We start from the raw sequence: 27,993 nt of genomic DNA on the forward strand, positions 1-27,993 counted from the left end.
CACGGTGCTCCCGGAGCCGCCGCCGCCGGTAGGGTGCACCGGGTACCCTCGGCTCATCGCGGGGGCACCGTCACTGAGCGCCGCCTGCGCCCGGTGGGGGCACCGGCACCGGGCATGGGCCCCTGCCCTGCCCCGCGGCACCCGCACCGTGCGCTGCTCTCCTGCAGCGCTGGCCCCTGTCCTAGAACGGCGACTCAGCCAAGTTTGTGCCAGCGGGCAGCACCGTGGGCTCGGTGCTCGGGCAGGAGGGCACCCTGGGCAGGAGGGCACCGTGGGCAGGAGGACACGATGGGCAGGAGGGCACGATGGACAAGAGGGCACCGTGGGCAAGAGGGCATCATGGGCAGGAGGACACCATGGGGAGGAGGGCACGATGGGCAGGAGGGCACCATGGGCTCTGTGCCCGGGCAGGAGGGCACCGTGGGCAGGAGGACACAGTGGGCAGGAGGGCACCGTGGGCAGGAGGACATGATGGACAGGAGGACACCATGGGCAGGAGGACACCGTGGGGAAGAGGACACGATGGGCAGAGGACACGATGGGCAGAAGGACACAGCGGGCAGGAGGGCACCATGCCCAGGCAGGCCTGTCCTGCAGGCCCTCATAGCGACTTTCCATCAAGGAGCTGGTGGAAGGCGTTCATGGTGGTGCCACAGCTGTGTGGCTCAGCTCAGCCCCGGCTCTGCCCAGTGGCAGAGGGCATGGGTGCCATGGCAGTGTCCAGGCCCTGGTCCCGCTCCCGAAGCCCGGGAGCTCAGGCTCTGGCTGTGCCTCAGCTGTTGGGTCAGCGCCGTCCCTGGGAGCCTGTGGCTGCTGGGATGTGCAGGCAGGAAGCTCCGGCTGCCAGCTCCCCTCCCACGCAGCCGGCTCTGGATTGTGCCTGGGGCTGAGCCCCTGGTGCGGGGCCGGCTGTGCAGCCAGGCCAGCCACCAGCTGTGGGGGCACCGGATGGCTGGAACGGGACCACCCCAGACCACAGGCAGCAGGGGCAGCTGTGCTGTGTGGCCAAGAACTGCCCGAATCTGGCTCTTGATCCCCACTGAGTGCTGTGGGGGACAGAGATCCATCACCCCACGTCTGCAGCTGCTGAGTCAGCAGGAACCTGCTTCTGGCCCAGCAGTAGGTGAAACTTCTGGAATGGCTTCTTCCCGTCGAGCCCTGGGCTAATCCCAAACAGGGCAGGGGGTGAGCAGGAAGTAGCAGGACCAGGAGGTTCTTCCCTGCATGCTCAGCTCTGCTGGGAGGCTCCATGAGCAGCTGCACCGCAGCCAAGCCCAGTCCTGTTCCCTCACTATGGAGCGTTTCCTTAGCCAAGCCTGGTGATGAGACACGGCCCCGACGCTGTGTGCCACCCCGTGGGACGAGTGTCGCTCGCCATGTCCTAGCCCGTGCTCATGTGTTGGTCGCCACGTGTCCGGGCCGGACCAGCCCCAGCGCAGCCCCTGGTACCGCACAGCCTCGGGGCCGGGATGTGCCGTGGCACAGGAGCTCGTGGGGGGAGTAAGGAAGGGAGAAAAACCTCCCTCTGCCCCCCATGGGGTGCAGGACCCAAGGAGGGTTTGTCCGGCGCGGGGTGGGTCTCTGCTGTCCCCTGTCCGGGAGCTCCGTGTCCCTCCAGCGGCGGGGACGAGCAGAGGGCGACCAAGAGCCGCGAGCTTCTGCTGCCTCCTGCAGGCACCGCCCGCCGGTGCCCGTGGCCACGGAGCCCCGCAAAACCCCCGCGCGGAGACCGCGCTCACCCACCGGGACTCGTTCGGGGTTTATTGTGAGAGTGGGAACCGGCTCCTTCGGGGTTTGCTGTGAGAGTGGGAACCGGCTCGTTCGGGGTTTATTGTGAGAGTGGGAACCGGCTCGTTCGGGGTTTATTGTGAGAGTGAGAACCAACTCTTTAGGGGTTTATTGTGAGAGTGAGAACCAACTCTTTAGGGGTTTATTGTGAGAGTGAGAATCAGCTGCCTGCCTGGCCCCAGTGTTGCACCCACCGAGCCGGCTCACCGGAGCCCGCGGCGCGGTGACATTGCAGGGTCTCTGCGGGGCCCGCAGCCCCTCCGGGCGTTGCGGGCACTCGCAGGGCGTGCAGGCGATGCGGAGCTGCTCTCCCCAGGCGTGTGCAGGCGCCGTGCGGGCTGTCCGGTGCTGCCCGTGTCCCGCTGCTCACCGGGGCTGTCCCCGGGGAGTGGCGGAGGCACCGAACCCCGCGGCACGGAGCTCCTACATCACGTCCAAGTAGCTGGAGAGCGATGCCCGCCGGCGGGGGCTGGAGCGGCCGGAGCAGCGCGGGCCGAGGGACCCCGCACAGCCGGCATCGCTGGCGAGCCGCCGCAGCTCCCGGCGGAAGCGCTGCCCGAGGAAGGCGTAGAGCAGCGGGTTGAGGCAGCAGCGCAGGTACGCCAGCCCGCCCGTGACCAGCAGCGCCAGGTCCTTGCGGCGGCTCTGCGCGCAGCTCATCTCCCAGGGGAGCAGCAGCTCGGCCGCGTCCAGCAGCACCATCAAGCTGTGGGGCAGCTGCAGGGCCACGAACACGAGCACCAGGGCCAGCAGCACCCGCAGAGCCCGCTGCGGCTGGGCACCGCGGCTCGCCAGCAGCGTCCGTGCCACGGCCGCGTAGCAGCTCGTCATCACCAGGCAGGGCAGCGCGAAGCCCAGCAGCACCTGCAGCAGGTTGGTGGCACCGCGGGCTGCCCGTGAGACCTCGCGGGGAAACACCACACGGCAGAGGCGGAGGTCGAGGTGCTGCTCTGCCTGGCTGTAGATGAACTGGGGCAGTGCCAGCAGCCCGGCCGCCCCCCAGGCCAGCCCCGCTGCCAGGCAGCCGAGCCGGCGAGCCCGGGGCCGCAGGCGGCAGGCGGCCGGCACCCGCACGATGGCCACGTAGCGATCCACGCTGATGAAGGTGAGGAAGAGGAAACCGCTGTAGAAGTTGAGGGCGTAGAGACCCTGCAGCGCCTTGCAGGCGGCTGTGCCCGCGGACCAGCCCTGCAGCGTGTCGAGGATGGCGAGGGGCAGCGTCAGGAGCAGCAGGAGGTCGGACAGAGCCAGGTGCAGGATGCAGACATCGCTGATGCTGCGTGCCTGGCGGTAGCGGCTGTGTGTGAGCAGCACCAGCCCGTTCCCCGCTGTGCCCAGCAGCGAGAGCAGCAGGTACACGGCGGGCTGGAAGGTGCGGGCGAAGCCCTGCACTGCCTCCTTCTCACAGAGCTCTGGCAACATGCTGGCCTCGCCCGAGTACACTTCCTCCCAGGGGTAGAAGTCAGTGGTGGCCATCAGCTCTGTTGGGAAGGGGCTGGGAATCGCCTGTGCAGAGGGAGGCTGGGCAGGGGTGGCCCGGCCATGGGATGCAGAACCACCCCTGGGACAGCCCTTCTGCACCCAGCCTCACACTGGGAGCCCGGGGCACACCCAGGGCACGCCCAGGGCACGCCCAGGGCAGTCCTTGTCTACCCGCCCTCACCACGGGGAGCCCAGCCCAGGTGCCGCAGTATCTCGTCCTGGCCCTACCTGCGGGTTTTGTTTCAATCTCACACCCACCCGCAGCAGTTTATTTTGCCGTGCTCAGAGGGTGTAAGAGCGACCACAGGCTTCCTGAGAAGCCTCTGCAGAGCAGAGCTGGTGGAGGGACGTGACCCCAGCCACAGCATCCCCAGCACAACACCTTGTCCCACAGAATCCCCTTGCACGTACCAGGGAGCTGCTCTGGGGCTCAGCACCCAACCATGGCCCTGAGCAGTTAAATCTTGGGGATCCACACCAGCATCCCCAGGTGCCCAAAGCCCCCACGCACCCCCCTGGGGACCCCAGAGTGGAGAGAGCCTTGCACTGCCTGGTCCTGTTCCCAGATAGGGAGCTCCTGCCTCACACAGGGAGCACAGCGCTCTCGCCTCCCAGCTGCTCACCCTCTGGGGCAGCAGGACAGTGCTGCGGCCTGGTACAGCCTGGTACTAGTTAGTTGGGACCCCACTGATCTGGAGATCAGGATCTGACACTCTCTGACTCATCATAGCCTCATATCAGCAATTTCACTCTGGCCCCTCTCAGTGAGCCCGAGCTGGGCTTGGGTCCCTCAACTGCTCTGGGGCCACAACTGGGATCAGAACCCAGTGCCAGGGCAGGCTGACTCTCCAGCAGCTCCTCCAGACCCTTTCCTGCTCAGGGCCTGGAGCACCAGGCACCGCCCTGATTCCCCAGGGTTTTACCTTTCAGTCTAAACCCACAGGACTCACTAAAAAACAAAGAAAAGCCAGTGATGGGGGGGTCCTGCCTGGCTCCCAGCAAACCCCTCGCCCTGGAGCCCCCTTACCTGCTCTGTCATTGCACAGCAGAGCCTTTCTCCTGGCCTCTGGGTCTGAAGCTGTTGGTGTCTCAGCTCTTTCTAACCTGTGGTTTGACTACGTGAAGGTCCTGATACCGAGAATGAAGAGCACAGGCCCAGCCTTGAGGAAAGCAAGGTGGCAGGTGTGACCCCACTGGGGGAGTTGTAATGAATCTTTTACTCTGTTCATCTTTTACATCTGCATGCTGGAGACAGAAATAGCAGCCCTGCTCAGTCTCTGCCATGTGGGTGTGCAGGACAAAGCTGGGAGCACGCAGCCAGGGGAGCAGGGTCTGGCTGAGGGCATCCAGCACATGCAGGAAACCCCAGCCCACCCCAGGGCTGTTTTTGGCTTCTGCAGGAGCAGGGAGAGTGGGGCCAATGAACAGAGTGAGGCTGCTGTGGGCTGGGCACGGGCAGGGTGCTCCTCAGGCAGGCTTGGCAGAGCCCTCTCTGGTCTAGGGTTGTCTTTTCCTGATGGCAAACGTGGTGGTTGCAGAAGCCGGAGTGGCTGCTGGAGCAGGGCACTCACCCAGGGCTCCCAGCCTGGTGCTGCATCCCCACAGTGCTGGGCACCCCTGTTGCTGGTTGTTGACAGCACAATTCCCAGCTCCTCATTAAAAAGCAGATTAGTTGCTCTGGGGCAGAGACCCCATTTCCTCTCCTCAGGGGGGAGAAGACTGATCCCTAGCCTTGATGGGCTCCATAATCCCTCAATCCCCCTTTCTCCCAGCTACAGCTGTCTTTGCCATGGCTTATCTCCACCCTGCCCTCGGCCCTCCTGCTGCCTGCAGACAGGATCTCAGTGGGGCTGAACGGAGAGCAGCCAACACAGGTGCCCCCAGCATCCAGGGGATCCCCAGGGCTCTTTGCTGGATGTTCTCTTCCCCCTCTCCTGCTCTTTCTGCAGTGCAGGGGTGCTAACTGCACATCTCTGCCCTGTGCTGGCTCTGGGGGTGCTTTCCTGCATCTGGGGGGAAGGGGAGGGAGGAGGGTCCTGGGCCCAGTCTGTGGGTGCAGAGCAGGGATTCTACACGTCCCTGTTGGGGCTGTCACAGATCTGACCCGGCACAGAGTCAGGACGTGGGGCTGAGAGCAGGCAGCCCCCAGGGTGCAGGATAAGGCCAGGGGGGCTGTACCTCTCCTAGATGGACCTGTGGGCACTGCCAGGTCTGGGGGACAAGAATGAGGGTGACAACGTCCCCAGCTCACAGTTCCAGCTCTTGATAGCAAAACTGGTGCGCTGCCAGGTGTCCCACATCCCTCCACACCTGGGGCTTTCTGTTCTCTCTCATTCCCTGGGCAGGAAGGAGTTTTGGCCCCGGCTGCCCCAGCTGATGGCTGTGCTGCCCTGCCCTGCCCGGGCAGCCAGCCTGGCACATTTTGCCAGGTCCGGAGCCCCCGGTGCAGAGCTGGGCACAGCCTGGCCGTGCTCCTGCTCCTGCCTGGAGCCAGCAGCTGCTGGGGCATCCCTGTCCCGGGGGCCTGGAGCAATCTCCTGCTCCTGTGCTTGGAGCCAGCCTGGAGCCAGCAGGTGCTGGGACATTGGGACATCCCTGTCCCGGGGGCCTGGAACAATCTCCTGCTCCTGCTTGGAGCCAGCAGCTGCTGGGGCATCCCCATCCCCTGGGACTGCTCCAGGCTCCCAGGACAGCAGGACTCCTGCTCCCTCGGGGCTCTAGGTGTATGTAGGGCACGCAGGCGCCAGCCCCCCCAACCCCTCTGTGTGCGTCTGGGGGTGGTTGAGAGCAGACACAAACTAAATCCCTTCTTCTGCACCACTGGAGAGAGCGGCGACCCCGAGACCTGCAGGCCTTAATCCACGGCTTGATTACAAACGCTCCACATCTGCTGCGGGGGGGCTGCGGGCACCGCTCCGACCCTCCCCGAGCGGCGGCTGGGACCGGGCACCGCCGGGGACCCGGCAGGAGCTCCGGCACAGCCTCCCCGCGCCCCGGTACCGCACTGACACAGCCCCGGTGCCGCTCGCCGTGCGAGGAGCGGGGAAATCGAGCTCCCGGGCGGAGCATCTCCCGGGGGCGGCCGGGACTCTGCGCCGCGCCCGGCCCGGCCCGGTTCCCCCCCGCCCCGTGGGCGGAGCCGCCGGCCCCGCTCCGCCGCAGCACCGGGAGCGGCGGCGCCGAGGGGCTCGGGGCGCGCAGCATGAGCGCCCGCCGCCTCTTCGGGCTCCTGCTCGCCGCCTGCGCCGGCTTCCTGCGCCCCGGTCCCGGCTGCCTCGCACGTAAGTGGGGCCGCAGTCCCGGCAGCGGCCGCTCCGCACTGCGGGACCGCGCCCGCCGCCCCGTCCGCGCATCCCCGAGCGGTCCCCGCATCCTCCGCTCCCTCGGGCGTCCCCTCTTCTTCCCCGGGCACCCCCGGCATCCCTCGGGGTGCTCCGCTGCCGCCGTTCGCACCGTCCCCAAGGTCACCGCCGGGCGCGGCCGTCCCGGCTCTCCCGCCGACCGCGCCCCGCCCGGGCGGCCCCGCCGCAGCCCCCCCGCCGGCCGCAGCCTCTGGGGACAACCGGGACGCCCCGAGGATGCGGGATGCCCCGGAACGCCCCGGGATGCCGCGGAGAGCGGGGACGCCCCGCGGGACCTGCGGGCTCTGCCGGCAGCACCTCGGTCAGCGCCGCCGCGGGGCTGCACCGGGCCCGACCCCGCACCGGGGCTGGGGCAGCCGCTCGGGAACGGGAATGGGAGAGGCTCCGGTGGCACCGGGCAGCTCCCCGTGGCCCCCTGAGACGGCGCCTGGGACCCCATCCCCGGGCCCGGGGGGAAGGGGCATCGAGGCGGGGGTCGGTGGTACCGGGGAGGGCAGACTCGGGGGGCGGTGGGCCGGGGGTTGATGCAGCACGGATCCTACAGTGAGCTGGGGATGCTCCTGAGCTCCCCGCGCTCCGTCCGACCCGGTAAGGGACCCTGAAAGAGGTTCGGGACCCCGGCCCCTCCGAAGGGTCCTTTGCCGGTGCCGCGAGGGTTCGCACGGGATCCCCCGGGATCCCACGCGGGATCGTTCCCCGCCGGGGCGGGGCAGAGCGGGGGTCCCGTCGCCCACGTCAGTGCGGAGGCGGCTGGTGCCGGTGCCGGGCCCGCAGAGGTGTGTCAGCTCCGCTGCAGTGGGAGGGGAGAGCACAGCGGGCCCGCCGCTCCGCCGGCCCTCGGGAGCGCTCGGGGTCCGCACAGGGACACTGCCCAGCTCGGTGCTCCGAGGACGCCCCCAACTCCATTCTGCCCTCAGGACCCTGCTATGATGAGCTCGTTGCTCCCCTTTACTCCTATTCCATCGGTGCCTCCTCCAGATACAACATCTTCTACTCGGCCAGCTTCGCCCGTCTGCACAGTGAGTCCCCGCGCAGGGGCGGTGGGCAGGGGGTGTCCCCGGCCGGGTTTTGCCTCTGGCGGGGCTGAGGGGCCGGGTCGGGCGCTGTGGTGGTGCCAAGCGAGCCCTGAGCTGCTCCCCCCGCAGGCACCAGCGGCTGGTCCCCCGACCCCCGCGACAAGCAGCCCTGGCTCCAGATCGACCTGATGCAAAAGCACCGGATCAACGCCGTGGCCACGCAGGGAACCTTCAACACCTACGACTGGCTCACACGCTACATTGTGCTCTATGGAGACCACCCCACCAGCTGGAAACCCTTCTTCCAGCAGGGCAGCAACTGGGTAGGGGGAGCCCGGGGTGGGAGGGGGCTCCCTGAGGTGTGTAGAGACCCCTGACTCAAAGCAAGGTGCTGACAGTGACCTTCCATCCCCAGACATTCTTTGGGAACGTGAACGAGAGCGGGGTGGTGCGGCATGACCTGCATTACCCCATCCTGGCACGATACATTCGCATCATTCCCGTGGCCTGGAACCCGCGGGGGAAGATTGGGCTGCGCCTGGGCCTCTATGGCTGCCCCTACCGTGAGTACCTGGCCAGGGGCTCCAGCAGCCCTGCCTGGTGGGACCCTGGCTCTGGCAAAGCTCTCTCAGGGGGCGTTGTGCCAAACACGCTGCAGCCATGGCAGCAGAAGGGTGTGTTCCCCGTGCCAGGGCACCTGCTGCTGCAGGCAGTGACATGGCTGGGGCTGCTCTGCTCTCCCCAGGGTCCCACGTGCTCTACTTTGACGGGGACGATGCCATCTCCTACCGTTTCCGAGCCAAGAGGGTCAGCACCTTCGAGGATGACATCTCCTTCAACTTCAAGACACTGGAGCAGGATGGGGTGCTGATGCACGGGGAGGGCTCCCAGGGTGACTACATCACAGTGGAGCTCAAACAGGCCCAGCTCCTCCTGCACATCAGCTTAGGTGAGCCGGGACCCGGGGCTGGGGGCGTGGGGCCAGGGGGCCACGGGCTGATGCTGGTCCTCCCCAGGCAGCAGCCCACTGCACGCCACTGAGGGCCACACCACGGTGGCCGTGGGCAGCCTGCTGGATGACCAGCACTGGCACTCCTTGCACATTGAGCGCCTGGGCCACTACGTCAACCTGACGCTGGACGGGGAGGTCAAACGCTTCCGCTGCCGCGGCACCTTCGACCAGCTTGACCTGGAAACTGAGGTGGGTGCGCAGGGCAGGGGCTGCCAGGGTGTTGATGGTGTCCTCCAGAGAGGGGCTGACACCCTCCCTGTGCCTGCCAGGTGTTCTTTGGAGGGGTGATTGACCACGACAAGCAGCACCTCACGTACCGGCAGAACTTCCGCGGCTGTGTGGAAAACATCATGTTCAACGGCGTCAACGTCGCCGACCTGGCCCGGCACCGGCGGCCCAACATTCGCTTTGAGGTTCAGCCCGCGGGGTGGCCCCTTCTCTCCCTGTCCTGGGTGTCCTTAGCCCCACTGTGGGGTGCCCCCTTCCCTGGGGCAGGGCTCCCTGCCTGCTGTGGGGTGATGTGGGGCCGTGCTCAGCCAGGCGGTGCCAGATTGACCCTGCAAGGTTGTCCCTGGCCTGGGGCGCCCGCCTGGCTCTGCCAGGCATTGGGATCAATTTGGTATGATTGAGGCCAGCACTGCGGGGATGAGAGGGGGACATTCCCTTCCTCACCCCTCCCATGGTCACTCCCAGGGCAAAGTGGGCCATTACTGCCAGGACCAGCTGACCAGCCCCATCACCTTCGCCGGCATCAACAACTACGTGCAGGTGCCGGGGATCCCGCGGAGGAACCGCCTGGCCGTCAGCTTCCGATTCCGCTCCTGGGACACCGTGGGCCTCCTGCTCTACACCGGCTTCTCCGACCGCCTGGGCTCCCTGGAGATGGTGCTGAGCGAGGGGCAGGTCAATGTCTCCATCGCCCAGCCCGGCAAGAAGAAGCTGGAATTTGCTGCAGGTGGGCTGGGGGGTCAGGCTGGCAGCAGAGCGTCCCCAAGCACCTTCCTCTCTGTTGTTATTATATTGCAAGAGTTCTGTTGTCATTACATTGCAAGGGTTCCAAATTGACAGAGTTTCCTACCTCCTTGATGTTTCTTGTGGGCAATTCCTCTAAACACTGACTTGTCCTTCTTTTCACAGTAGCCAACTGACTCCAGTTCCCCTCAACCAATCAATCCACTCTTTTATAACACTCTTATCACCTACAGCTGTGGCCTGTTAACATCAGGCCTGCTCCTAATCTTTAATAATTAACCCAGCTACAACTCTTTAGGGGGTAAGATTACTTTCTATATTACCTTTATTTACTTATATTCTATCCCTCAACACCTCTCTGCACAGGGCACCACCTGAATGATGGCTTCTGGCACTCAGTGCACCTGGTGGCACGGGAGGGCTCAGCTGTGGTGACCATTGACGATGATGATGGTGCTGAGTTCCGGGTGGCACACCCCTTCCAGCTACGCACTGGCAGCCAGTACTTCTTTGGAGGTGGGCAGCAGGGTGGGGTCTGGGGCAATGGGTGCCTGGGGGCTGCTCACCCCCATCTCTCTTGCAGGCTGCCCCAAGCCAGCCTCAGTCACTGGGTGCAGGTCAAACCAGACGGCTTTCCACGGCTGCCTGCAGATGCTGAACGTGGACATGCAGCCTGTGGACGTGGAGCTGCTGGCACTGCACCGGCTGGCACAGTACCACAACGTGTTCTTCAATGTCTGTGGGATCACAGACAGGTATTGACCGGGGTGAGGGTGCTGCCAGGGAGTGGGGGGCATTGGGGGCTGTGCTGGTGCCGGGACAGGAGCCCTCTGTGCCCTCAGGTGCACCCCCAACCTGTGTGAGCATGACAGCCGCTGTATCCAGTCCTGGGATGACTTCATGTGCATCTGCGACCTGACGGGGTACAAGGGGGAGACCTGCCACAAATGTGAGCCTGGAGCCTCGTGCGTCAGGGACAGTAGGGGCACCTGCAGCCCCTACTCCTGCCTGGTGCCTCCCTTGCACTGACCTCCTCTCCATTCTTCTCTTCCAGCCCTTTACAAGGAAACGTGTGATGCTTACCGGGTCAGCGGGAAGACCTCGGGCAACTACACCATCGACCCAGATGGGAGCGGGCCACTGAAACCCTTCACGGTGTACTGTGACATACGAGGTGGGGGCAGCAGGAGGGCTGAGGGGACCTCTGTCTGATGCTCCTGGAGCAGGGGTGTCCTAGGGATCAAGTCCTAAAGCTCCCCTCTCACTGCAGAGGACCAAGCGTGGACCATCATCCGGCACAACCGTCACTACGCCACGCGGGTGACGGGCTCCAGCGTGGACCAGCCCTACCTGGGGGCCGTGGAGTACTGGAACGCCTCCTGGGCCGAGGTCTCAGCCCTGGCCAACGCCTCTGAGTACTGCGAGCAGCGCATTGAGCTGCACTGCTACAACTCCCGCCTGCTCAACACGCCCTGTGAGCATCGGGAGAAGGGGGTCGGTGCTGCAGGGCTGCACTGCAGGGTTGTGGGTCGGTGCTGCAGGGCTGCACTGCAGGGCTGTGACACGGGACAGTGTCCTGACCCTCCTCTGTGCCTGCAGCCGGGCTGCCCTTCAGCTTCTGGATGGGGCGGAACGATGAGCGGCACTACTACTGGGGGGGCTCGAGCCCGGGCATCCAGCGCTGCGCCTGCGGGCTGGACAAGAACTGTGCTGACCCCCAGTACTTCTGCAACTGTGATGCTGACCATGCAATTTGGTGAGTGGTGGCAGCTGTGCAACAGGAGCTGTGGGGTGGGGACTGCAGACATGGGGGGCACAGACTCTGGGGCACTCAGATGGGGGTAACAGGGTTGCGGGCTGGCGAAGGGACAGGAACACCTCATGGCCCCACTGATGCGCTCACATTTGCAGGAGGACAGACAAGGGTCTGCTGACCTTTGTGGACCACCTGCCCGTCACGCAGGTTGTGGTTGGAGACACCAACCGCACTGGCTCTGAAGCCCAGTTCGTGCTGGGGCCCCTACGGTGCTATGGAGACCGTAAGTGAGCGGCCCCACAGAACATCCCCTGCCTGCAGAGTGCCTACATGGAGGTGTCCCACATGGAGGGACCCTGCCCATCCCTCACTGCCCCTCCTGTTCCCCACAGGCAACACCTGGAACACCGTCTCCTTCAACAGGGGCGCAGCCCTGATCTTCCCCACCTTCCAAGCCAACCACAGCCTGGACATCTCCTTCTACTTCAAGACCACTGCCCAGTCTGGAGTCTTCCTGGAGAACCCGGGCTACCGAAACTACATCCGCATTGAGCTCAACAGTACGGGGGGGCAGCAGAGGGTGCAAGGCTGTTGGGGGCAGAAGGGCTGGGGCCTCTTCTCAGCACGGTGTCCTTGCAGCCACCAGGGACGTGGCATTTATATTTGACATCGGGAACGGGGACGAGAACCTGACGGTGCGGTCGGTGGTACCCTGGAACGATGATGAGTGGCACCAGGTGAAGGCTGAGCTCAACGTCAAGCTGGCCCGGCTGCGGGTGGACAAGCTGCCCTGGGTGGTGCGGCCATTCCCCCCACAGAGCTTCGTCCGCCTGGAATTTGACCGGCCCCTCTATGTTGGTGAGAGCCCCTGGCCACGTCCCTGCACCCCCAGGTCCTCATGTGCCACAGGGCACTCAGTCTGGGCCCCGCTGCAGGCGCGGCAGAGCACAAGATGCGCCCGTTCCTGGGGTGCCTGCGGGGGCTGCGGATGAACGGGGTCACGCTCAACCTGGAGGGCAAAGCCAATGAGACGGAGGGCGTGCGGGTCAACTGCACCGGCTACTGCCAGGACCCGCCGGTGCCGTGCCAGAACAGCGGGCTCTGCGTGGAGCGCTACAGCCACTACACGTGCAACTGCAGCGTCTCCGCCTTCACCGGGCCCTTCTGCAACCACGGTGAGTGCAGCGCTCCGCGGGCTGGGAGGGCCGAGGAGCCGGCGCTCCCCTCACCCCGAGGGCTCTCCCGCAGACATCGGTGGGTACTTCGAGGAGGGCACCTGGGTGCGGTACAACATCCTGCCCATGTCGCTGTACGCCGCCCGGGAGTTCGCCAGCATTGTGAGCAGCCCCTGGCAGCCCCTGCCTGGCTACAACCTCACCAGCGAGGAGGTCAGCTTCAGCTTCAGCACCACCTCAGCACCTGCCGTGCTGCTCTATGTCAGCACCTTCGTCAAGGACTACATGGCTGTGCTCATCAAGGATGACGGTGAGGGCAAGGCCCCCTGCCCTGTGGGTGCCACTTTCCAAGCCTATAGATGGGCTGGACGTGCCCACTGAGAGTCCAGCCCTGCTGACAGCCCTGTGCTGCCCACAGGGAGCCTGCAGCTGCGCTACCAGCTGGGCACCAGCCCCTATGTCTTCACTCTCACCAACAAACCAGTGACAGACGGGCGGCCCCACCGTGTCAACATCACCCGCCTGCACCGCACGCTCTACACCCAGGTTTGGGCTGGGGCCCCCTCCCAGTGGGGCCTGGGGGCTTCAGGTCATGCTGGGAGAGGGCATGGGCAGGGTGGCTCTGTGGGCACTGATGCTGTGCACCTTCCTCCCAGGTGGACTATCTCCCCGTCATGGAGCAGCAGTTTTCCCTGTTTGTGGACAGCAAGCTGGACTCGCCCAAGAACCTGTACCTGGGTCGTGTGATGGGTGAGCTGGGTCCTGCCCATGCTGGGGTCTCTGGGGTCTCCCCTGCACAGCATGGCCCTTGCCCTCTGAGAAGGATGAATAATCTCTTTCTGTGGCCCCACAGAGACTGGCGTGATTGACCCCGAGATCCAGCGCTACAACACACCTGGCTTCTCAGGCTGCCTGTCAGGGGTGAAATTCAACACCCTCGTGCCCCTCAAAGCCATCTTCCACCCCACCAGTCCCCTGCGGCCCTACAGCATCCGGGGAGAACTGGTGGAGTCGAGCTGTGCCTCAATGCTCCCCCTCAGCACCCTCCTTATCCCTCCTGAGATGGACCCCTGGTACATGGCCACAGGTGGGTGCTGTGGTGGGACCCTGGTGGGGATGGAGCCCTGGTCAAGAACCAGCTGCAGAGGGGAAGCTCCAGCATGGGACCTTGCTGCAGCCTGGTCTCAGCTGCCTCCTCTGTCTCTGCAGAGTTCCCCCACGTGCACGACGACGGCTGGATTGGGATCATCATCGGGTGTAAGTGAAGCCTCTGTTTGCTATTCCCCACTGGCACGGCCCCGTGGTCCCTCTCCAATCCCTCACTGCCGTCTCTTCCCCGCAGTCGTGATCTTCCTGCTCCTGCTGCTGTCAGGGCTGCTGGTGCTGCTCTACTTCTACCACCACCGCTACAAGGGCTCTTACCACACCAACGAGCCCAAGGCCATCCAGGATTACGGCGGTGCCGCCAAACCGCCGGCAGCCCGCAAGGAACAGAACCTGCCCCAGATCCTGGAGGAGCCGAGAGGGGACTAACGGGGCCGGGGGTGGGACGGGCTCACAGCCCCGGGAGCCGCCCGGGAATGAGCGAGCGCCGCGGGACCAAAAGGCCAAGCACACCTGAACTGCCAACACCCGCCTTCAGACTGACCGAATGGCACCGGACCGAGCGCCACCTCCTCGGCCCCGGAGCGCGGCCACCATCCGCCGAGCCCCAGCCTCGCTCGCCCCGGATACACCGACAGCCCCCACACCGGAGGCCTCCAGCTGCCAAACCCTGCCTGGCCTCTGTAGGGGAGCCCCGGGCCCGGTGCCCACCCTCCCTCTGGCCGGGGGCACCCCTCTGCTGCTGCCACCCGCGTAGCTGACCCGCTGCTTTGCTCGCTTCGCCAGCGCCACGCAGAGCCACGAGCGCCGGCCGCGCCCGGCCGTGCTGCCCAGCAATACTCCAACACCGGCGCCGCGCATGCCGCCACCGCACCTTGCTGAGATGCTGCTTTCATAAATCAGGTACAGATCCTTTCTACCATTTTTTGTTGCTGGATATTCTACTACACTCTGGTTTTTTTATTCTCTCGGTTTGTATAAAAAACCAAGCGGAAGCTCCCGCGGGAGGGAGGCCCCCGCGTGTCGTGGTACGTGGTCTGTAGTTTGCTACTTCTCTGTACGAAGTGCCAGTCCTGCCGATTACCTCCAGCCCAGGGAAAGCTCCTGTTCACTTGCTGTGTTTGTGGTAAGACAATGTTACAGATATGCATTTATCTACCCAAAGGCCTGGCTCCACTGGGCACTTTATTTTTAAAAAGTCTGTTCTTTTGAATGAGATGTGAAGATAATCAAATAAAGGCAGAATGATGGCATTTGACACTCCCCAGCCTTCACCTTGGCAGCCTGGGCAGATCCTCTCCTCCCACCCCGGCTCAGCCTGCACCAAGGGAGGCACCACATTGGCAACAGCAATTCCTGGTCCCAGAGTGAGAGGGAGGGTGTAGGGAGCCGGGGCTAGAGGCAGCTCAGCTGCTGCTGCACACACACATCATGTCCTGCTCTCCCCACCACCACCTCTCCCCACTTCCCACCCTGAGCCAGTGTGATTCAGGCAGCTGGCAGCACTGGGTCACTCTGTCCCTCCTGGACCCTGGGAGCCACGTTGGGGACAGCTGGGCAGAGCCCAGCGGGCTGGGGACAGTGTGGGGACAGTCTGGTGCCCAGGGTAACAGAGGCCAGGAGCAGGGGAGGGTCTTTGCTACCACTTTATTATGACAAAGGCTACAAGCCATGTTATTTAAAGTGCATTATTATTACCATTATTCACCGTCAACAAACCACAGACACAAGCCTGGCATAGTGCAGATATGGCCAAAGTGGCAGAAGACGCTTAGGCAAGAGCAGGGCTGGCAGGAGCTGGCTGGATGGAGGTGGCAGGGAGCAAGGCTCAGGAAGGTGCTGGGATACAAGCACTGCTCCAGACACACCTAAACACCTCCAAGCTCCAGGGGATAACAGGAAGGACAGACAGACAGCCTGGCCTGCCGTGGCAGGGGACTGGGAAAGTATGGTGAGGGCTGGGCCAGGGAGGGCTTGGCTCCCAGGCAAACCCAGCACCTCTGTGTGTTCCTGGAATAAACAGCTGGAAGTGGGCTGGGGCCCTGGAGCCAGGTCAGGGCTCAGTCAGGCTCCCTGTGTCATCCTGGGAACCCAGCCCTGGACATTGGGAGCACAGCCCAGCACCCAGCACCAGGCCAGGCAGGAGGCTGGTGGTGTATGTGGCTCTCAGGGGACAGCCCCAACCTTCAGGCCACCCCAGCCCCATCCAGCCTGCCCTGTCCCAGCCCTGGAGCAACATCCCAGCAAAGGTGCTGACAGATGCAGGACACCTGGGATGCCTGCAGTCCCTCCACCCCAAAATACAGGGCCCAGCCACCAGTTGAGGGTTAATTTAAAGTGCTTTTTTCTTTCCTTTTTGCATGGAGTGCAAGGCCAAACCTCACCCTGCCAGAGAATATTTCCCCTTTATCCCCAGGGCCAGGGGGTCACAAAGCCCAAAGAAGGTTTCTGAGAATCCCCCCTTGGGTCACAACAGGCAGGGATTGTAACACTATCCTCTACCCAGCTCAGTGGCACCCCTACTCAAAGTATCATATTGCATAGTGCTGCTCTCCCATCCCCAGGCATCCCTTGGTGCCACTCCAGCCACAGCTGGACAGTCCCCATTTCCCAGCCAGCTGGGGCAGAGGGGATCCCACGCTGGGACAGCCATGGCCCAGGGGCTGCTTACACTCCTGCCCCGAGTCTCTCTGGTGTCTGGATGGAAAGTAGCACTTGTGACACACACAGCAGCAGGAACAGCAGCAGTCATGTCAGCGTGAAGCAAACATGGCATTGCTTACAAGGTGCAGCAGCAAGGTGTGCCAGAACCACCCCGGAGCTTAGATGATGTCCGTCTCCCTCTCTATGCCAACATACTTCAGGGCATCTGCCTGGCTGTACCTACGGGACAGGAAGGCATGGCTGCAGCAATGCTGCCCCCAGAAACCTGCACAGAGGTTGGGATCAACCCTGCAGGCCAAGTTTGGTGCTGGCCAAGGTACCTGTAGTCAAAGAAAAGCTCCTCTCCTGCCTGGATGGCTCTCTTGGCGAAGATGCCAATGCGGTGGTCTCCGTTCACCATCACAACTGCAACCAGAGATGCAACATCAGAGATGCAACATCAGAGATGTGCAGCCCCAGCTTGGGCTGGAGCTCTCACACACCATGTCCTGCCTGGCCTGGCTGGGCAGGGGGACCTCACCTTTCGCATAGCAGTTGGGGTTCACCGAGTGGTTGGCAAAGCGGATTTTATTTCCTTTGCGAGTAGCGTCAACAACAAAATCTATAAAAAGAAAAAAGAGAAGGAAACCATGGTGTAAGGCCAGGCCTGTCACCCAGGCAAGAGGTGGGCTGAGCATGCCCACCTGGCCTCTCCAACCCTGGAAACCTCAGGAAGTTACCATTGTTGAGGTTGAAGAGGAAGCTGGACATGTACTTGTCGTAGACCTTTCCTCGCCTGTCAGCCTCATCCTGTGAAATGAGCTGTAGAGGGAGATCACCTTGAGAGACTCAGCAGCTGAGGGCTGAGCCAGGTTCCAGGGCTGCCCCTGGAAACACCCTCCTGCTCTCCCTCCCACCAGGGCTCCCAGGGATGGGGCAGGGCCAGAGCAGAGCTCTCAGGCAGCAGCACACACACAGCACACTCCTCCACAGCGGAGGCCAGAGGTACTGAGACGTGTCCCCAGACAGCACAGGGCTCCATCTCCAGACCTGCTCAGAGGCCATGGGCACAGCTGAACCAGAGAAGGCAGCTGACCCCACAGCCAGAGGAAGCTCTCCCACCACACACAGCCCCTGTGTGCCTGGCCAGCAGCCCCAGCACAGCACTGACCTCCCCGCAGTACTCGGAGATGAACTCGTTCTTCTGCACTGCCTCCTTGATGAATGTTCCCCAGCCAGCCACGTCTGATGGGGCCAGCAACAAATGCTGGAACCAAATGAAAGGAAATGGGGAGAGTTGGCAGGTACAGCACCTCACAGCACACAGGTCGGTCATGGGGGCAGCAGGGAGCCAGTGTCCATCCAGCATGCCCTTGTTGTGACACACCTCCCTACAGACCTACACCATTACATGGAGCTGCACAGGACCTGACACACACTAATTTGCAACTTTCTCTGAATTTCCCTTTTTTTAAAATGCTCAATTCCTTGCTCTGACCAGCAGAATTCAAGACTAAATCTTCCTCTAGAGCCACTTTATATATTCTCTTGCTCTCACCATTCCTCATGTAACTCCCATCTCCTGATTTTGACATCCACCATCCCTCCTGATTTTCACACCTACAATCCCTACTCCAGAGTAAGAGCAGCAGAGGCCCAGGGCAGAGCAGCTTCTTTTCCAGACTCTGGCATCTTCAGGGAAGCTGCTCCCCCTCCACACACAGCAGCAGCAGCTGTGTGTCAGCTCTGCCCTGAGGCAGCCCACTGCTGTCAATACCTTTTTGAGGCCTCGCTGGATGCTGCAGTTCTTGCAGGAGACCACCTTGCAGTCCCAGTGCTCTGAGGCCCCACAGGTGAGGCAGAGGTCAGGGTCACACTCCCTCACAGCCAGGTAGCAGGGGCACTGCTTGGTGTTGCACTGGGTCTTGCAGCGGCAGCCTGGGAAGCGGTTCTGACCTGCAGCAACACACACAGTGGGTTTGCACTGTGAGCTTTGCCACAGAACAGAGGGTCTGTGCCCCAGCTGCTCCTCCCCAGGCAGATCTTGAGCAGGGACAGAAGAAAGTCTGGCTGTTTTCTCCACTGCAGAGCTGGGAATGGAAGCCCAGATAGGATAAACAAACATGGCAGAGCAGTGACCCAACGCCCAGCCTAACTGCTGGAGGCACATCCTGATCACAGGGGACCAGCAGAGCACCCACATCCACAGGATACTGACACAGGGATGAGCACTAACAGGAGAGTCTCAGCTGCCAACAGCTGCATAGTGCAGATATGAACAGCACAGAACCATCTCCTTTTGGGCCTTAGCTAACAGAACTGCTGTGGATGGACAGAGCAGCAAGTGCAGGAATAAAGCAGGCACCCAGCAAGCCCCAGCTCTGCACCCTTCCTGTGCTCTGTGCCAGGAGAGCTGGCTGCTTTCCTGCCCAATAGTCCTTGAACTCTTCTTACAGTCAGGGTTGCACTGGCAGAACTTCTCACAGAAATTCTGAGTCATGATGCAAGGGCAGGAGCTGTCACAGGGATGCTCAGGGTGGTCACAGGGCTGGTAGTTGTACACCTGGGTTGGTGAATTATCTAGAACAAGAAGAGAAATGCCAAGATTGGAAGCTGAATGTTGCAGGAACCTGTTCAAAGCAGCAAGTGCAGGGCACTGGAGCCAAGAAGGTGCAAGCTGCCCATCTGCCTGCAGGGCAGGGAGCCTGGCAGCACCCAGCTCCCACAGACACACACATGGCTGTGCTCAGTGACAACAGCATGGCTGCACACTGCCCTCAGGCTGCAGCAAATCCTGCTGCACACTCAGCCTCAGTGGGCACTGGGATGGCCATGATGCCCCTGGCACCCCAGGGGTAGTCACTCCCTCCATGCTGCTGGACCTGCTGGGGTGGTGAACAGGACACGGCCACCCCACTGGAGAACTCAACCCTTGCAAACCTCCCATGACACAGCCACGGCCAACTCTACCTTTCTTCAGCTGGATCTTCCTGCAGTGTGCAGCCCACAGCCTGCAAAAGGAGCACAGAAGGTTGAGAGGATGTGTAAGCCATCATGGAGAGGCAGCCAGAGCTGCTCAGCACCAGCAGCCAGCACAGCAGAGATGGGCTTGGCAGATTCATGCATTAATGATCAGCAGCCACCATAAAGTGGAGAGAGATGAGAGTGATGCAGCTGCAGCAGCTCTTTAAGCCAAACACCAGAGCCAGAATAATATTGGACACACTGAGATCAACACACAAAGTGGGTTACAAGGGAGCTGAGGCTGCTGTTAGGGAAGTGGCACCAGGACCAGCAGCCTGTGCTGCCCTACCTCAGGCTGAGCCAGGAGCTGCAGGGCCCCTGAGCCCCCAGGCAGAGCAGCAGCCCTGGAGCTGGGCCAGGCCAGCACCCAGCAGCAGCAGCCCCATGTGACAGCAGGACGTGCTCACAGATGGGAGCCAGATGGGGATTACCGGGAATGCGTTGGCACAAAAAGCAGAGGATCTGGTTGCATTTTAAGAACAAAACAAGCTTGTCCAACACTTGCCTGTGCTTCCTTTTCTTCTTCTGGGATGGATTCATTAACTCGTTTGTTGGCAGTTTCGTTATAAGCGATTCCTTCACTGCAAACTGAAAGACCTACCAAAGAACATAAGCAAAAAGTTCAGTGCACTCAAGTTGTTTTATCAAAAGCATAAGGAGAGTGTGAGTAAGCACAGCAAGGCTCCCAGGCCTGGGCCCAGAGAGCAGCAGCTCTGCCCCATTTTCCTGCCTATGGTACACTGCCTCCTCCTGCCTGGAAAACGAGTGCCTGCACACCTGGGAGGGAACCCACAAAGCCAGCACACAGGGCTCACTCTGCCAACAGCAGCACTGCTGCACAGTAACACCCTGAGCTCCAAAAGCGTTGATGTGGCACCTTCCTGTGGGGAGCTTTGTGGCAGAGAAATAAAACCAACAGGCAGTGGCTCTGGCCCCTCTCTTGCCTGCTCTGGGCACCCACCTGCTTGCAGGTCTTTGTCCCCAGCAGCCTGGCAATCGAGCAGAAGTTGTTGAAGTAGGTGCCATGGAAGACACGGAAGAGTGACTCCTCAGCTCCTGTCCACTCCACGGGCTCCTGCGGCGTCTCCACCGCAAACAGCTGGGAGGAGGCCGGGCTCAGCTTCTGCTTTGTGGGGGTTTGGCAGCGGGAGTTGGCCTCTGGCAGGAAAGGCACATGGTAAGCCAAACACAGCCTGGCCATCGTGGTTTGGGGGGCAGTGGTCACCCCCTAGTGCCCTGCAACCCTGCACTGCACTCCCAGCCTCACACTCCTGCCTAAGGCCAGGCACAGTGCTCAGGAGCCACGGGCTCACTCTGGACTTTGCATGTCCCAGCAAAGCTCTTGCTTTTCCTGGCAACATTTCTCCTTCCTGGGAAAGGGCAGTGAATCCCACAGCAGCAGGGGCAGGGCTGGCGTCCCTCATGTTTGCTGGGAACACTGACTGCTAACTCCAAATTCTCCAGCTGTGCAGGAAGCAGAGGGGAGCCTGGGAGAACTGCAGCTGGGAGGAGCTGCCTGCCCTCACCGAGAGGAGAGGGGTGTCTCAGGACCATACCCGAGGAGCTGGAGGCCCACTCGTTGCCCGTGTCGCGGTCGCTGTCGCCCTCCCTGGTCTCGGTGACAGCCGGGGCGGTGCTGGAGCAGGACGCGCCCACCGCGTGGTGCCGCCGCCGGCGACGCCCGGAGCACTTGGAGCGGGGGTTGTGCAGGGCAGCGAACTCCTTGGCTCCTTCCTGCAAGCAGAGCAGAAGACAAGACAGGTGGCAGATGACCAGGGAATGCAGGAAGCCTTCTCCACAGGCCCTGGGACAAGCCCTGTCCTGCCACCACCAAGAGCAGGTAGAAGAGGCTGGCCACGTGTGGTCCCTTCAGCAAATGCCAAACCAGCTGCTTGTGTTGCATGTTCCCACTCTGTTCTCTTTGGCATTGCTCCCTGGCCCTGAACTCCCAGCCCACTCCTCTGGATCCTCCTGACTTCTTGCTCTGGTCCTTTTAGCACGGGCTTAATTTCTCTGACACTGCAATGAGTCCAGAGAAATCATCTGTCATACAATTTCCCATCTGCCAGCTCTGCAATTAATCTTTATTGGAGATCTGCTATAATATGCATCTGGTAAGGTCTGCATTTGCAGTCACGCTCCTCTGAGTCCAACTAGGACCCAAACTAATTCTGAAAAAATCATCCAAGTTGTGCAAAAGATCCACAGAGCTCTGCAGAGCACAGCTGGCCAGGGCACTTCTCTCATGGTTTCTAAGGTGACAGAGAAACATACCAGCCACAGGAAACAGTCTGCGCCGCAAGGGTCTGGCTCAATCTTGGTCTCTCTATTCTTTCGTTTGTACACATTAGGAGTAGCATGAAAAGCTGAAAAAGTAACAGTTATCTTTACTATTAGCATTCTCCAAGAGTCTCCCCCCACTCTGCAAGGGACAGGAAGCAGGAGTCTGTGTGGCTGAGGTGGGGCCTGAGGTGACCAGACCCACAGGGTAACCCTGCTCCAACCCACAGTGGGGACCAGGCAGCTTGGGAAGGAGAGGCCAAAGGAGAAGGATCAGCTTTCACACTGAAACAAAAAGACCACGTCATATTAATATTATATCTTTTAATAAATAATTCACTGGAGAAAGTCCTGTGACTTCCCAAAGAAGCCCTTAAGACCTGGAGAACAGCAGCTCCAGCAGCTAATCAGCATCCAAAAGGCTTTGGCAGGACCAACCGCAGGAACATGACTAAGACGAAGCTGTAAGTTCCAGGGAGGCAACAAAACACAGGGGGCACGTCCAGACTTTGGCAGTGAAACATTTCATGCCTTTCACTGAGGAGCTTCTGCAAAGCAAGAGCAAAGTCTGGTGGTGGCAGGACTAGCGCACAAACTGCCGGGAGCTCGGAGGCGGCGTGCTGAGCGCGGAGAGGGGACGGCCACGCGCGTCGGTCTGCCGTCCGTGGGAGCCCAGAGCGGAGCCGTCCGTGCCAAAGGCTTCTGTCAGCTCCCAAGGCCCCACTGCAAACTCATGAGGCACCACCCTCCAGAGACTCCAGCACGGACTAAGCAAGGCGTGCAGAGGAAAACTGAGGAGAAAGGGCTCTAGGGAAGCGTCCGGCTGAGGCGGCACTTACGATGCAGAAAGCAGTCGTACTTGAAGCAGCGGCGGCAGAAGAGGGTGTGGAAGGAGTGCAGGGACTGCTCCCGCTGCACCGACTTGGCGCACGGCCCGTCGATGTTGGGGGTGCACTGTGGGGGCAGCACGTTGGGGTCGGACACCTCGGTGAGCTCCCGGTACCTGGGGACAAACAAAATGTAGGAGTGACGGGGGTAGGACGGTCAGGATGGATGGAGAGGAGAGATCTCTGAAGCCAGGTCAGGAATTTGGGGTTTATTGCAAAGGGTCAAGTGCAGGGCCCTGCTGGGAGCTGCCAAACACAGCTCAGAGCAGGCTGAGAGAAGAGAGGGGGAGAGAGGATGAGAGGGTGAGAGAGTAAAAGGGTGAGAGAGTAAAAGGGTAAGAGAGTGAGGTTCCTGTTACAATACAATAAATCTTCTTCTGTGTTGAATATTGTAATTCTCACTAACCAATCTAGTCCAATATACAAATCCTATAGCATTTCCATACAGCCTATAAGAATCATTACATCACCATACTGTGTTACATTTTAAACCCTAAAAACTCCTCTTTGGGCCCCTTCTGCCAAGCTGTAGGGTCTGCTCTGACCCTTGGACCTTCAGCAGACCATACCATTGTTTTCCAGTTGTTCAGTAACTAAGGGATCTCAAAGCTTGCTTTCATTTCAATCTCACTGATAGTTTGTATATTCTCAAAATCTTTTGCCAGGCAATCATATTTATAAGGCTTTCCTGTTTCATCTTCCCCAACACACAAACACCCAGGGATGTGCTTTCCCCGTTTGGGACAGCTTTATAGCATCATCAGGCTCTGGCCCAGGTACTGTCAGAATTCAGGACATCCCTCTGGCTGTCCTGGATTGCCCAAACCCCTGCCAGGGGGCTCAGAGACCTTGGCACAGAGCCCAAGATACCTGTGACTTTGATTATGACCCATTCAAAAAATTACCAATCTTACATGAGGATGTGCAAGCCATGAAAGTCTAAGGAGAATAATAATTAGTGTGTCATGGGGTGAAAAATAGATTTTTTTGGGTTTTTAGAATGGAGGTTCAGGAGGCAAGATGGAGGAATCTGGGCACGTCCAGCCTTTCTCCTTCTTGGTCTCTATCTTCTGCTGTGATGTTGGCACTTTTGGATTGGTTTAGAGTAGAAGCTCACTGTCTAACATGGTGATAGGTTTTGGGAAGTTATGGTAAATAATGTACATGTACTTTTTAATATAAAAAGATAACACCAGTGTGCCTCTGTCTGACCTCTGAATGGACCTCGGCAAGTTAAGAGAAAGAATTTTATAAATAAGAAACAATAAACAACCTTGAAAAAGAGAATAGAAGAGTTCTGACTCCTTCTTTGACTGCCAGGCTGGGAAAAGAGACTTTCTAACACATCTGGGGGTCACTCTGACCAGCAGAAGGTCCTGAGAAGGTACCTCAAGTTTTGTAACACTCAGAACACACTCAGCTCACAGAGCCTGCAGGCACTGAGCTTTGTGGCACAGCCAGCCCACAGTGCTGGGTCTCTGAAATAAAGATTGCAACTCTTGCTAAGAAAAGGAACAGACAACAGTGCAGGGATTTTCTACCTTTCTTTCATATCCTCTGGGAAGCCATACTCAGGAAACATGGAAGAAATAGCAGTGAATATCATGTCATTGGGGAACCTCTTCTTTGAACACTTCTTGTTACCTGTAAAGAAGAGGAGACAATTCTTCAGACAAGCTGATGTGGATGGGTCTTTCCTCCCTACACAAGTGCAATTCCAGAGATGCTCAGGATTGTTTTAAGACGAAAATGTAATCCCATGCACAGCAGATAAACTTTGTGATCTGCACCAGGCTGAGGTATTCTCAAAGCAGTGCTAGGCCAACTTGCAGTGCAGCACAATGTACTGCTGGGAGCACCAACTTCTCTAAAGTGCTATTACTATTTATTTCTGCCAGGGCAGAACTTGCAGACAATGCTTTTCTATATCCACAGAAGTGTTGGTGTTTGTGCTGCCCATATCACTACAGATCAAGGACAAAGACAAAATTACCCATCAGCATTCAAAAGGTCATTGAGGACACATGAAAATCCCACAAACCAGAGCTTCCTCTAGGCAACAAGAGCTCCAGGTGGCACAGGAGAGGGAAGAGGAACACTAATACATGGAAAGCAGGTCTGGAAGGGATTTGAAAATGTCCATCTCCCTGCCTCCCACAGAAAGAGATCCACCCACACCTCTCTGACAGGTGTTTGCCAGACCAGCACTTGAAAACATCCCACAGCCTCTCAGAAAACACCCAGCCCTGCTAATCTCACAGGAAGTGGGTTTCCAGATGACTCATTAAATAACTTCTCACCACACTTTCCGATGGTGATTTCTTCCCCTGTCCACAGCAGACAGTGAGAGCAAATCATTTCCCTTCTGCTACAGAACTTGTCAAGCTGGAACTGCTCTTGGCACATTAACAACCCAGGGATGGCAGGAGAGCAGTGCCCAGTGCTCAGGACAGAAATGTGACCAACATAATCTTCATTTCTCTGGGGCAAACCCACCTTCCACTGCAATTCTCTTTCTTTTCCTTGTCACTGGCAGCTCCTCTTTTCCATCCTCCTGCTTCACCTCAGAATCGTTGTGTCCTTCCTCTTCCTCGTCCGAGTACTGATTCAGAGCATTCACCAGCTCCAGGAACACAGCATCACTGATGAGGACTGACCCTGAGATCATTTCTGAAACACACAGAAGTGGCAGTGCCACCATCTTTCTCATTTCTTGCCATAGCAAACCACAAGCCTACATGCTCTGATACCCACCAGAGCCCCCCTCTCAGTTTTGTTGGGGTAGGTGGGATTTTAGCACTAAAGTCAGTAGTGGTGTATCATTTTCAGCAATCTGGGGACAGGCCACACCAGTTTTCCCTGTCTTCCTCCCCACTGGGCAGTTTTATTATGGGGCAGGCAGTGATTTTCATTGATTAAACTCTTGGCTGAGGCAACAAGCAGAACAGGGTTGCTGAGCTTCTCCCCCTCTAGCACATTTTCAGCATCCCAGAGGACGCCTGTGAATCCCTGCACACAACAGAAGTGGCTCCAGAGCACTCCAGGTATTAAAATGGAGTGAGGTACCCAAAGGCAGGAATGTGCCCTTGCAAAGGAGAACAGCAGGCACCATCCTGTTATCCTGCTCTGAGATCTCCCACAGAAAAGCTGGTTGCTGCTGCCACCTTTTGACTTCTGAACTACTTGGATATTTGCAAGAGACTGAACCACAGAACCATAGGAAGGCTTGGGTTGGAAGGGATTTTAAAGCTCATCTTGTTTCACCCTTGCCATGGACAAGCCAGGTTGCTCCAAGCCCCAATCCAACCTGGCCTGGAGTGGACAGAGCTGGCTGCTCCCAGGTTACCTTCCTCTCCATGAACTTTGCCATCATAGTTATTAATAAGTTCTTCAATGAAAGTTTCATCTTCTTCCTTCACCTCGTCGCCCATGTAAGGGATATTGCACAGGACTGTTTCATCCTCCACCTGAAGAGAGATCAGACACAGCTCAGAAAAGCAGAGTTTGCTGACCCCAATGGGGCTGTGCTCTGGTCCCTCAGACCTGCCAACAACACACAGCAAAGCTTCAGATGGCTCATCATGGACACATCAGTGCTATCCCACTGTAACCCAGTCACAAACAAAAAGATCTGACTAAGAAATAAAACTCTTAATACAAAGGGAAATAAAAATATTAGGAAAAAAAAACACAAACAAACAAAACCCCCCCAAAAAAAAACATATTTACTCTTTGAATTCTGTGAAACAATGGTGACTCTGTAAAGAAGCCACATGCAAAAGAGACTACCTGGTGAGGTAGTGTGGACTCAAGGCTGGTTGGGATTCTACAAAACAAGCAACTAAAGCAACACTTTCCATCATCTCTCACACAGATGTTGCCTGAAACAAGTGGGATGAAGAGCCACTTCCCAACTGTGTAAGAATCAGATGCTGATCTCACTGAGACCCCCATGCTTCACACATACCATGAAATTCTGCTGAAGAGGGGACCAGGAGTACATAATGGGCACCAGTGCCACTGTGTTCAAGGTCCTCATGTACAGTGTCTGGCTTGGAAACCCTGGGAAAATGCTCTCCACAGTGCACTGGAATACAAGTACAGAGAAGGTCAGTGAGGAACCACTCTGGGAGGCTGCCACAGCCCGAGGAAAACTGAATTCAGGACAAACACAGAAGCCCCACATGCACTCTGTGCACTCCATCACAGGAAAAAGCCTTGGGGGTACTTTTTATCCATTTCTGCATTGCAGAAGTGTGAGGCATGGACAACACAGACAAAAACTCATCCATATCCCCACAGCTCCCTGCAGAGTCCTGGCTGCAGTCCCCACTTGCTGATGGTGCCCCTTTTCCTCTGCACACCTGTTTCAGGAACGGGTGCCCACTGACTGGCTTCATCAGCTGCACTGGCTGCACCCGAAGCTTCTTCCAGTCTTCATTAAGGATCTGAGTCTTCTCATGGACCTTTGCAAAGTTGGCCACAAAGAGAGCCTGAAAGGAGAGAGAGGAGTCTCAAAATTTAAGAAAACCCATTGAGAACTCCAACAGCACTGAAAGGGTTCAGCAAGGAGATCCTGTAAAAACCAAGTGGAAATGAGCTTTCCTGCTGCAGTTACACCAATGCTTGTTCAATGACCTCGTGTGTGACAGCTGCTGCCCACACAGCTCAAGACAGAGCACGAGAAGTGGCATCTCCACTGATCCAAGTCAAACACAGCTTATCAATTCACCTTTCTGACACCCTCTAGTAACACTCAGACACTGTGAGCTGAAATAAATTCTTTTTGGGGCATCCCAGCCCAGTCCTTGCTGTGGCTGTACCTTTGCTCCCATGTTTGCCTGGAACCTCTTGAGCTGCCGCAGACGCATGTACTCAGACTTGACTTTCCTTTTCCAGTACATGATACACTTGGATGTCGGAGGAGTGGTAATTTCCATTTTTCTGTAACAGCACAGAAAGAATAAACATTAAATAATGGCGAGCTCAACCCCGAAACAAGTGATACTAGAAAAACGTCCCTGTGGATGGGAAAAACACTCTATACATCACAGACTTAAACCAAGCAAATAACGCCGTCGCTGCGCAGCGCTCCTGGCTGCGGAACACCCCCAGCTGAAACGCACGGACAGGCCCGGGACAGCAGCGAGGGGCGGCGTTGATCAGGACCGCCCGTGCTGTCCCCCGAGCCCCCGGAGGGTCCCCGCCCTCCCCCGGTTCACACCGCCGGGGAGCCGCGGCTCCACTCCAGCCGCCCTGCGCGCCGCTCCGGCCGGGCCCCAGCGCGTCCCAGCTCCGCCAACAAGAACCGGAGCGAGCCGAGGCCGGGCCGGGGGAGCGGGCCCGAGCGCCGCCAGTCCCTGCCCCACCGGGCCCGGCTGGTACCGCGGGCACCCGCGACCCCCGGGAACCCCCGGGACCCCCCGGCCCCGCCCGCACTCACTGCTCGGCCATGGCGACAGGGGGAGGCCGCGCGCCGCCGACACACTGCG

The 27,993-nt window shown here is 59.5% G+C and overlaps 3 protein-coding genes across 3 annotated transcripts; 1 reads left to right on the plus strand and 2 right to left on the minus strand.

The window, feature by feature from the left end:
• Nucleotides 1–2,211: 2,211 nt before the first annotated feature.
• CCR10 (C-C motif chemokine receptor 10) lies at nucleotides 2,212–6,474 on the minus strand. Its single transcript, XM_059489027.1, has 2 exons — nucleotides 6,271–6,474; nucleotides 2,212–3,294 (listed from the first exon to the last, which is right to left on the minus strand). The coding sequence occupies exons 1-2, from the start codon at nucleotides 6,472–6,474 to the stop codon at nucleotides 2,212–2,214; spliced, it is 1,287 nt and encodes a 428-aa protein (XP_059345010.1).
• CNTNAP1 (contactin associated protein 1) lies at nucleotides 6,473–14,920 on the plus strand. Its single transcript, XM_059489152.1, has 24 exons — nucleotides 6,473–6,551; nucleotides 7,550–7,651; nucleotides 7,778–7,971; nucleotides 8,064–8,211; nucleotides 8,394–8,597; nucleotides 8,665–8,849; nucleotides 8,930–9,073; nucleotides 9,354–9,615; nucleotides 9,999–10,148; nucleotides 10,216–10,387; nucleotides 10,475–10,581; nucleotides 10,687–10,806; nucleotides 10,903–11,106; nucleotides 11,232–11,388; nucleotides 11,544–11,671; nucleotides 11,781–11,948; nucleotides 12,028–12,246; nucleotides 12,324–12,563; nucleotides 12,637–12,873; nucleotides 12,982–13,109; nucleotides 13,220–13,313; nucleotides 13,417–13,650; nucleotides 13,773–13,820; nucleotides 13,906–14,920. Exons 1-24 carry the CDS (start codon nucleotides 6,473–6,475, stop codon nucleotides 14,094–14,096), a joined length of 3,915 nt encoding a protein of 1,304 aa, XP_059345135.1. The 3' UTR covers nucleotides 14,097–14,920.
• Nucleotides 14,921–15,300: 380 nt separating this feature from the next.
• On the minus strand, nucleotides 15,301–27,979 carry EZH1 (enhancer of zeste 1 polycomb repressive complex 2 subunit). The gene is made up of 20 exons (XM_059489190.1): nucleotides 27,945–27,979; nucleotides 27,325–27,445; nucleotides 26,866–26,994; nucleotides 26,469–26,588; nucleotides 25,848–25,968; nucleotides 24,998–25,171; nucleotides 24,043–24,145; nucleotides 22,454–22,617; nucleotides 21,609–21,700; nucleotides 20,891–21,068; nucleotides 20,296–20,492; nucleotides 19,840–19,931; nucleotides 19,281–19,321; nucleotides 18,765–18,890; nucleotides 18,088–18,266; nucleotides 17,482–17,577; nucleotides 17,051–17,132; nucleotides 16,852–16,932; nucleotides 16,648–16,736; nucleotides 15,301–16,546 (listed from the first exon to the last, which is right to left on the minus strand). The coding sequence occupies exons 1-20, from the start codon at nucleotides 27,953–27,955 to the stop codon at nucleotides 16,490–16,492; spliced, it is 2,253 nt and encodes a 750-aa protein (XP_059345173.1). The 5' UTR covers nucleotides 27,956–27,979; the 3' UTR covers nucleotides 15,301–16,489.
• Nucleotides 27,980–27,993: the final 14 nt, after the last annotated feature.

This window comes from Ammospiza nelsoni, chromosome 26 (assembly GCF_027579445.1).
Source record: "Ammospiza nelsoni isolate bAmmNel1 chromosome 26, bAmmNel1.pri, whole genome shotgun sequence".
In the NCBI taxonomy this organism is placed as follows: domain Eukaryota; kingdom Metazoa; phylum Chordata; class Aves; order Passeriformes; family Passerellidae; genus Ammospiza; species Ammospiza nelsoni.

Coding starts and splice junctions, on each gene's coding strand:
- EZH1 (XM_059489190.1), bottom strand. Junction 18,267..18,764: donor CTGCCAGTGCAACCCTGACT/GTAAGAAGAGTT, acceptor GTGTTGCTGCAG/GTCAGAACCGCTTCCCAGGC. Junction 17,578..18,087: donor TCCAGCGAGGCCTCAAAAAG/GTATTGACAGCA, acceptor ATTTGGTTCCAG/CATTTGTTGCTGGCCCCATC.
- CCR10 (XM_059489027.1), bottom strand. CDS start 6,474: ATGCTGCGCGCCCCGAGCCCCTCGGCGCCGCCGCTCCCGGTGCTGCGG. Junction 3,295..6,270: donor ACCGGGGCTGTGTCAGTGCG/GTACCGGGGCGC, acceptor CCCTCTGCACAG/GCGATTCCCAGCCCCTTCCC.
- CNTNAP1 (XM_059489152.1), top strand. CDS start 6,473: ATGAGCGCCCGCCGCCTCTTCGGGCTCCTGCTCGCCGCCTGCGCCGGC. Junction 11,672..11,780: donor CCTACGGTGCTATGGAGACC/GTAAGTGAGCGG, acceptor TGTTCCCCACAG/GCAACACCTGGAACACCGTC. Junction 12,564..12,636: donor CGGGCCCTTCTGCAACCACG/GTGAGTGCAGCG, acceptor GCTCTCCCGCAG/ACATCGGTGGGTACTTCGAG.